The following is a 9,674-nucleotide window of genomic DNA, read 5'->3' as shown; positions in this document are numbered from 1 at the left end:
CAGCGGAGTGGCGCGCAGTAGGAAAACCATCGCATAGCCTTGCTATTGCACAGATTTCCTGTATTCTACACATGCGCTGTCACACCAGTGTTTCTCCCTTCACCATGTGACTATATCACTATATCTATATACTATATCTACATATACCACTATATCTATATCTATATAGTGACTATATATATATATATATATATATATATATATATATATATATATATATATATATATATATATATATATATATATATATATATATATATATATCTTCACTATGTGACTATATCACTATATCATATATATATATATATATATATCTTCACCATGTGACTATATCACTATATATCTATAGATACATCACTATATCTATATCTATATAGTGACTGTATCACTATATCTATATACTATATCTATAGATATATCACTATATCTATATAGTGACTATATCACTATATCATATATATATCTTCACCATGTGACTATATCACTATATCTATATCTATAGATACATCACTATATCTATATAGTGACTGTATCACTATACCTATATACTATATCTATAGATATATCACTATATCTATATAGTGACTATATATATATATCTTCACCATGTGACTATATCACTATATCTATATCTATAGATACATCACTATATCTATATAGTGACTGTATCACTATACCTATATACTATATCTATAGATATATCACTATATCTATATAGTGACTATATATATATATCTTCACCATGTGACTATATCACTATATCTATATATACCACTATATCTATAGATACATCACTATATCTTTATAGTGACTATATCATATATATCTATATCTATATCTTCACCATGTGACTATATCACTATATCTATATATTATATCACTAAAATATAGTAAATTTATATACTATAAAATATAGTAAATTTATATCACTAAAATATAAAATTTGTATTTTCCTTCTCTTAAAAAACCTTGCCGCCCAGGACAGCCGTGCGGGAGGCCGCGATCGCCGACGCCATGGAGAGGGGCCGCCGCCACCACCGCCTCCCTCTCTCCCTCCCTGCGGCTCTTGTGCTGGGGACTGAGCCGGGCTCCCCGCCTCTCTTCAGCCCGATGCTCCGCCCCCCGGCCTTGGCTCTGCCCCCGGCCCTGGCTCCGCCCCCAGTTCCTTTCTCCTCCCCTTCACTCTCCTTCCTTTCAAGGAACGGAGCCGAGCGGGAGGAATCAGCAAGGGGGGGGGTGCGGAGTGGCGCACACACACACAATCTCTACAGCAGGGGTGGGGAACGTCAGGCCCGGGGGCCGTTTAAGGCCCGTGAAATCATTTGGTCCGGCCCTTTGTGGATCCTGGCAGATCTCTAGCTCAGAAGGATCTAAGACTGGTGATTCACCCCCTCCCGTGGACAGGAATAGCTTCTATTCAAGGCAGAGTGTGTTTTGCTGAGAAAAGGAACCCTTTTCACCCCTTGCAGAAGAGTGTTAGTTATGGAGCTGCTAGGACCGCCCAAGAAACTGTGTTAACCCTTTCCCACCTGGGCCATGGAGAAACGTATTCCCTCTGTACTACAAGAGGGCTGGGGCTGAAAGTGGCGACAAAGGGGGCAGGGACAGAACGCACGGGGGGGGGTGAGTTCTTAGCCAGTGTGTCCTCATTTCATCCCTGCAGGCAGAGGTAGCAGGAGCTGGCTGTAGAATCTGGCCCCGACCATGCAGAGCAGGAGCAACTCCAATGTGCGGCTGGATGGCTACGCCTGGCTGGTGCAACAGACCATCCTGTGCCACCAGGTGGGCGAGTGCGCCACTGGTTGGATGCCTGTCTGCTTGCCCGTGTGTGTGTGTGGGGGTCATCTGGGGCAGCTGCCTGCTTGGGGCTTGGTCGACTAATTTTTAAGTTGATAATTTTGTATGTCCCGCGAATGATGTTATAAATATCCAAATGGCCCTTGGCGGAAAAAAGGTTCCCCACCCCTGCTCTACAGAAACCTCCCGCCAAAGGTGAGTGGGGACCTGGCAACCCTACCCGTTTTGCCCACATTTACAAATCCGAGATAAAACCGGTCCCTGAAAACGTGGGGAAACGCAGGGGGAGAGCGAGGCAATATCTGATGGTCGGAAACAGCATGCATAATCAAGACCAAGACCCGAAGGTGTCAGAGAGGTAACGGCTAGGGAAACAGCCGTGCATAAAAGACCCCTATGAGGTAGGTGAGGCTGAGAGAGTTCGGAGAGAACTGTGACTAGCCCGAGGTCACCCAGCTGGCTTCGTGTGTAGGAGTGGGGAAACCAACCCAGTTCACCAGATTAGCCTCCACTGCTCACGTGGAGTGGGGAATCAAACCCGGTACTCCAGATCAGATTCCACCGCTCCAAACCACGACACCACGCTGGCTCTCAAAGGGCCAGCCCCAGCCCGCGGGCCTTATCTGTGACACCCTTGGTTTAAAACAAATTAGCTTGGTGATGCTACATGCTAGTAAAGCTTGAATGCAGCACAACATGTCCACTCGCAGAGCAGAATGTGCTCCTTTCCCCCTCCCGCTGCAGCCCAAATGTTCCCCTTCTGTTGATGGGAGTCCTCTGCCCCCTAAAAGCAGCAGGGGGCATTGTGGGCTGTAGTGGGAGCGGGGAGGCAAGAAAGTCATGCTCTGACAAAGCAAACAAACTGTTGAAAACAATGAGAGGTAACTCTAAGTAGCAAAAAAGTATTTTAGAACAGTCTGCTGAGCCCTCCCTTTTAGACATACGTGACGTATAAGACGACAGGTTTCTAGCAGAGAGTCAATCCAGAAACCAATAATTAAGACCAGAATGTAAGAGGTGGTTAGGCAACCGGATGTGGCAGTTTTTCAGGCAGCTTTATTTTGCTCTAAGTTGCATTTCCAAATCAAAATATAACAGGCTATGTTACTTTTATGCTCAAAGAAGCTGTAAAGTATTGAAAGCATTTATAGCACTAGTTCCAAATATATGCAGATCTCAGATGAACACAGATTCTGTGGCATGTCAGTATAGCAGATTTAGCCCATTATCTATTCTATCCCTTTATAACCCGTTGTATTCCTGTTCTAGGAATATGTTTTATTTTACAGTGCAATCCTAAACAGACTAACACCCTTCAAATTCATGGTCTTGGAAAGGTGTAATTTTGTCTAGGGTTGCATTGTTACAGACATCAACATTAGATGTTATTGTCAAAATACATTTTTATTTAACCCCTATTAAATATAAAGTGGTTATATTTGCAGTGGGGACCAGAAACTCTGGTTTGTTTGCCAGGGTTTTTGATGAGGTATAAACAGCAGGCATCTTTCTTGGAGGGCATATTTTGGGGCTTTATTTTATCTGGTTTTAATCTGTAAACCGCCTTGAAGCAAGAGGAAAAGCAGAGTACAAATGGTCTTTCAAACAATTAATCTGTATTATTGATCCATATTTAGTACCATTCATTGTCTCCATTCTTGCTATGGCATATACATTAAAAACAAAAAATGATCTGATCTGTAATAAAAACACAACTTTTTAAACTTCATAGGACCACTCACATCACAACCAATATCGCATTGGATATTTTATTGAATTGTTTTATAATGTTTAAATGTTTTTTAAAATGTTTTTTTAATTGTTCAAGTGTTTTAATGTTTGCCAACTTGGGGACCCTGATTGGGTGGAAAGGTGGCATAAAAATGTTTTAAATATGATATACAACCAGATTCTACACTGAGACTGAAATGGCTCAAGTATAGGAATAACCAGTTTTCCATGTTACAAGGCACTGTGCTTTTTCCTGGGAAATAACATTTAAGTGAAATGTATGGAAGATCTTGAAGAGCAACAGAACATTTATTGAGCTAAAATGGAAAAGCCCTACCATGTAATGAGCATGTTTGTGCTTCTTCCTATCATGGATATATCTACTTTCCAGTGTGGTGCAGTGGTTAAGAGCGGTGGACTCTAATTTGGAGAATCGGGTTTGATTCCCCACTCCTACACATGAAGCCAGCTGGGTGACCTTGGGATAGTCACAGTTCTCTCTGAACTCTCTCAGCCCCACCTACCTCACAAGGTGTCTTGTTGTGGGGAGGTGAAGGGAAGGAAATTGTAAACCGGTTTGATTCTACTTTAAAAAGGTAGAGAAAGTCAGCATAGAAAAACCAACTCTTCTTCTTCCTCTCTTCAGTTAATGGAGAAGTGAAATTGCTATTCAAGGGCCCTGCTGCTGAGATGGGAGAGGAAGCAGAGTTCTCTTCATCAAATGAGGAGGGTTGCCCATGGCATCAACACAGTCTCAATAATCATAATGTACCCAGTTGGGTTTGTTACTGCTTTGACTTTCCCTGTCTGTTCGTCAGTGGCTGTAATCACACATCACAATAAAATGTAGTTGTTTAAATCGGTTTGTTGCACAAAGCCTGGTTAATTTTCCAGAGGACCATAATAGAGGACAGACCCATATCCAACCATAATGCATGGGATGATGAGTTTTCTCACAGTTTGTGCAGGAACAGCTGCATGGGTTCTACCACCCTATGGATGGTCATTCCAGGGGCTGGAAGCAAGACTAGAGTGGAAATACTTTGTGCGCTTTCCATGTACCGTTGGTTGGGTACAAGCCATAATGCCTGTAAATTCCAGACAGCCCGCTGCTTGCCTCTTGTCCCATTGCCAAACAGAATCCTCAGATGCCATCCCAAGCTCCCTTGCATTGTCAGGCTATTGGCAACTTATGCCAATAAAGGCTTCAGTTCGGCTATTGGCAATGCCTGTGTATGCAGCCTGCTAGCTATTGGCTCGCTTTGATAAAGGATGGGGGGAAGAAATCCAGGGCAAGTCAAACTTCCTCCTCTTCATTGTTCTTGACTAAGATAGTCAGTTACTCTTGACCCTGCTCTGTCTGCTTCACTGACTTCCTGAAACAAAATCCATCCTTTACAGTCCTCCTTGTTTCCATCCAGCTGCTTCAATACACTTCTCCAGCGGGCCTTCAGCATGGTTGGACGAGGGGCTCTTGTTCCTCCCTACCCACCGTGGGCTGTTTCATTACTTGAAAAGACAGGCGGGGGGGGGGGGGAGAAGAATGCTTGGTCCCACAGCACTGTACAGCATTTTTAAATGGCCCAAGGCCAGCTTTAAAATGGTGACAGCATCCATAGGTCTGACCTATGGATGCTGTAACATCTAGTTTGGCTCTGTTGCCATCTTCTGCCAGTGGGTGAAGATTTTGTTTTGTTTGGCATTCCCTCAATGATCCATCCTTCCTTGCCCATTGTTTTACTTATAGTCTTTATGCCTTACATGTTTTGTTCTGGTTTTAATTGTTTTAATGATATGTTTTGTGGGGGAGGGTAATGGTTTTAAAATGTTATTTTATTATGTATATTTTAATTTGTTAGCCAACCTTGGTGGGCCTTATGAGGGCAGAAAGGCCAGATATAAATTTTGTAAAATAATAAAGTGTGCACAGGATTGCTGCCTCTAAGTCCAAACTCAGAGTTTCATGCGCCTGACAGAAGGAAACCATACCCTGCATAGAATTGGGCTGCTAACCACCAGCTATCAGGAAGTAGAGGCATTGAATGTAACAGGTCACCACATTCTCTCCAACAATTCTCAGTTATTGACAAGGCTTCCTTTCATACACAGTCCCCAAAAGAAAGTAATTAATATGTTTAATTGCTATGAAATATCAGCAACCCCCCCTCAATTTTCAGACAATCTTTCCTTTCAAAAACAACATACAAAAGAAGAAGTTATCATTGCTCTTTTATTCGGAAATTATACAGCACCTAAAGCCTTTTAAGGCAATGAGATGAATCTGTACTCAAGACTTCAAGCATGGTTCGTAATGTTGGAAAAGATTCCGATACTGATGGAAGACTTTTGTAAGAAGGTGAAATGCTGAAAAAGAAAAATAGAAAAATGAATAGAAACAACATTTCTACATTTTCTTCAAATATTTTGGATGAGTACCCCAAAGGCTCCAATATTCATCTAGAACTTATCTAAGGTTTTGTTTGGAGAATCAGATAATGGCATCTTCTTAAGACTCGTAAAGAGTTTACTTCATTATTTCGTACTGTGAAGTTTTTGCGCAATATGTGGTGTTAAGTTGTATACTATCACCACAATAATCAGTGAAAGAAGCTAGCTATAGAAATGGTTATACTCCAGAGCACCACAGAGAGACTGAAAGGTTCCTTCTGCTCAGTGAGAAAAGCTTTGATTGGAGGAAGAACTCCTTCTTACAAGGAAATAAGTCTTACTCCAGTGAAGGGTTTTTCACTTTGCGAAAAGCGAACTCTAATGTAGATTGCCCTCTTCCTTCTCTCACTCAGTAAGCTTCCATACATGCTTCCTCTAACATGTGCCCCGACTCAACTTCTCAGCTTTTTCCACTTCAATACTGACTGGGATAGTTTCTTGATGGTGGAAGTTTTAAGTACAAAGGCTATATTTTGCAGTGAATATAAATGCGAAAAATACTTCTATGAGCCTGAAATATTTATAATAGTGATTACTGCTCAGTGGACGGTAAAAACGTTTAAAGGATGCACAATAGACTGAGTCAACATTAATAATGTTACCTTTTCAGATTCAGCCAATCTTTTGCCGTTTTACTGAAGGCTTCGGAATCAGGAGTTGTCATGGCTTCAAAATCAACCAACTGGAACACATAACAACAATTGAACGTTTAAAGAAAAGGATTTAAACTTAAGCTTCAAGGCTGTGGTTGTATACCCACGTATGGGGAAGACCTGTACACCTCCGACATCTTTTGCATACATGGGGCTGCTACAGAGCACTACAACTGTCAGAATCAGATGTATTAATACGGCAAAACCATTAAAATATTCATATCAATTACCAAGTAGGATTAAAAGATACAGTATCTAAAAGTATGGGATATATAATTCTTAAAAACATAAATAAATTAGCTACAAACCTCAGATTAATATAACATTTTCCATTTTAGATTACATTGCCAAGCCCCTGCTTTGTCTGGTGGATCTTGTATACTGCAGCACAGAATTCAGCTACTTGTTTCATCGTCTGGGCTGACCCTTCCCATAGGACAGGGGTCGGCAAACCGCGGCTCCCGAGCCGCGTGCGGCTCTTTGGCCCCTTGAGTGCGGCTCTGCCGTACCAGGAGAGGAAGAAAGCAGAAAGCGCCCTAGTACTGAGTGTGTGCACACGAGACGGCGACGGAGATTGATAGCCAGAGCCTCCTCGGGTCTGAGCCGGAGTTTGCAAAGTGCCCTTTTTGGCTGGGGGTGGGGGAGATGCTGGGGTCGAAGCTGGGTTATGAACCGCGGGGAGGGGGAGGACGGAGCTCTTTCCGAGTGGTGGTGGGTCATTTTTCATAGCCTGGGGGACTGGTGAGAGCCGCCGTCCTTGGGACCGGCGGGGTCTCCTCGGAGGAGGGCGAATGGGGCCGCAGACGTCGGGTCTCCCTCTCTGCTTGGCGGTGCGGTGCTGGCAGAGGCGTTGAACCGAAGGCCCCCCCCCCAGGATCCGCAATCAGGCCCTGGTTTCCTCACGTGCAAGGCAGGTGACGTGGGGAGGCGTCGTCGGTTCTCCAGCCCCCGGGGTGCTGCGGCTGGCCGAGCCGGGTGCAAAGGTCTGCGCCGGCAGCCAGCGCCCTGCCCGCTTCGCCAGCCGAGCCTCCTCTCCCCTTCCCTCTGGCGTCCGGATCCGAGAGATGCAGCTGATCACCTGCTCCAGGCCGGCCCAGACCTTCGCCTTCCTCCCTGGCGAGCCGGAGCCCTCCCTCCCCCCCCCCACCCCGGGCCTTTGCAAGACAGAGAGACGCGGCGTCTGTGAGCCCTGCAGCAGGGCAGGCTCCCGAGCTGCCCTGGCGTCTCCTGGGAACTGGGCGCGCTCCCTCGGCGGCCCCAATGGGAGCTCTCCAGGCGCCTGCAAAAAGTCCGGTCTGGTAGCCAAATCAATAAACACGCATATATATCCTGCTTGTGGGCTTCTTAGAGGCACCTGGTTGACCACTGTGTGAACAGGTGGCTGGGCTTGATGGGCCTTGGATGCACGGGAGGTTTTGCCTTGGCTCTGCCGCTCTCCAGATGCACATTTCCCCCATCCCAATTCTCAAAACTCTGCACTGGGGCTTCTTTTTGAGATCTGAGAATTCGGGGGGGGGGGATGTGCATCTGGAGAGCGGCAAATCCCAAGGCAAAACCTCCCGTGCATCAATGGCCTTGGTCTGATTTCCACTACACCTTTCTTGGGTTCTTATATATTTTTTAAAAATGTCTGCTCCCCCTGCCTTCAAGGTGACCCCTTGAGACCAGGGGAAAGGGGAGGCACGCCGGAGGGACGCTTCCAAGAGGAAGTGTCCAGGACAGCTTTTATGTTCCTGCCGCTGCCATTGCCCAATGGTGTTGACCTTGCGTAGGGGGCAAGGAGCAGGAGAATCTCCTCAGAAAACACAAAAATTGGGGGGGGGGAAGTGGTGCAGCGGACACCATGCTTCGAGGTGGGGAAGGCAGCGCTATAGGCAGTGGCGCCCATGAGGTGAGGTGGTCGGGCCTGTGCAGGCTGAGTGCAGAAATTGCCTCCTGATTTGCAGTGGGGTGTGTGGCGGCTCTGGTTGTGGGCCTTGGAAGAGGGTCTGCTGCCGCCGCCCCCTTTCTGTATTGCAGGTGGGGGCGAAGGACAGGTGGACGTTGATTATCAAGAGTAAATTGAGAAGTCGTCTTATTGATGAGAACCTGGAATCGTGCCTAAAATTAAAAACAACAACATACAAACCTGACTTACCCAAACTTTCCAAGGAGATGCAAGGCCATTGTTCACATTAAGTGTTTGTCAGTCATTGTCATGATTTAATTTTATGGATACATTACTTACAATTTAGTTTTTGTCAATAAATAAGATTAAGTATGATATCAAGTTTTATTCAGTGTACCTATAGTTTAATTAAGACTTAAAACTTTAATTAACGTTTATTAAGTTAATAAACAGTGTACCTACCTATATAGTTTAAGTTTAAGAAATTTGGCTCTCAAAAGAAATCTCAATCGTTGTACTGTTGATATTTGGCTCTGTTGACTAATGAGTTTGCCGACCACTGCCATAGGAGATTCCTCAGCCTCCCTTCCTCAGAGCTGTCCTTTGTTAGATTAGGGAGAGCACTACAACTGTGAAATGCTCAAGGTGATAGCATAATTTCAGAAGAAAATGCATTTAAATCTGAGAAATCTGTCTCTTGCCATATTAACCATACAATACACTTCAGTCACCCTCTGACGCATTACTCCCTCGGACCTCTTACTCCATGTACCCCTACCATCAGAATTATGGTGGGTGGCGACACAGAACAGGGCCTTTTCAGAAGCAGCACCAAGATTATGGAAAGTCCACTCAAAGGACGCTCATAGTACACCCTTTCCCCAACCACCGCTATTTAAAAGCAAGTAAATACCATCTTGCTAGCCTGGGGCATGCAAAATGTGGTGCTGTCCTTGGATTTCAACTATTTGGATACCGATTGTATTTTTTTATTGCTTTGTTGTAAGCCACTTTGGGAATTAAATCGGCTGAGAAATGGGACCTCATTTAAGAAAGTCATAACAGCAACAAGCCCTTGGAAGTACACACCGCTATTCCTGTATACAGACAGTTTTATTTCCTTAAGGCTGTGAGCCACACAAACAGAAATGCTCCCG

At 44.6% G+C, this 9,674-nt stretch overlaps 1 protein-coding gene across 2 annotated transcripts in view; it reads right to left on the bottom strand.

Moving 5' to 3' along the window:
* Nucleotides 1-5,752: 5,752 nt before the first annotated feature.
* The window catches only part of TTC13 (tetratricopeptide repeat domain 13), a 33,596-nt gene continuing 29,674 nt past the window's right edge, over nucleotides 5,753-9,674 (bottom strand). For both annotated transcript variants that reach the window (XM_056852391.1, XM_056852390.1), the window contains exons 18-19: nucleotides 6,579-6,658; nucleotides 5,753-5,892 (exon numbers count right to left, since the gene is read on the bottom strand). In XM_056852391.1, the coding sequence (XP_056708369.1) occupies nucleotides 5,781-5,892; nucleotides 6,579-6,658 (192 nt within the window). In that variant the 3' untranslated portion in view covers nucleotides 5,753-5,780. The remainder of the gene's footprint in view (nucleotides 5,893-6,578; nucleotides 6,659-9,674) is intronic.

The sequence above is a fragment of the Euleptes europaea genome, chromosome 7 (assembly GCF_029931775.1).
Source record: "Euleptes europaea isolate rEulEur1 chromosome 7, rEulEur1.hap1, whole genome shotgun sequence".
Taxonomy (NCBI): domain Eukaryota; kingdom Metazoa; phylum Chordata; class Lepidosauria; order Squamata; family Sphaerodactylidae; genus Euleptes; species Euleptes europaea.
This window is presented reverse-complemented; position numbering and strand designations above follow the sequence as displayed.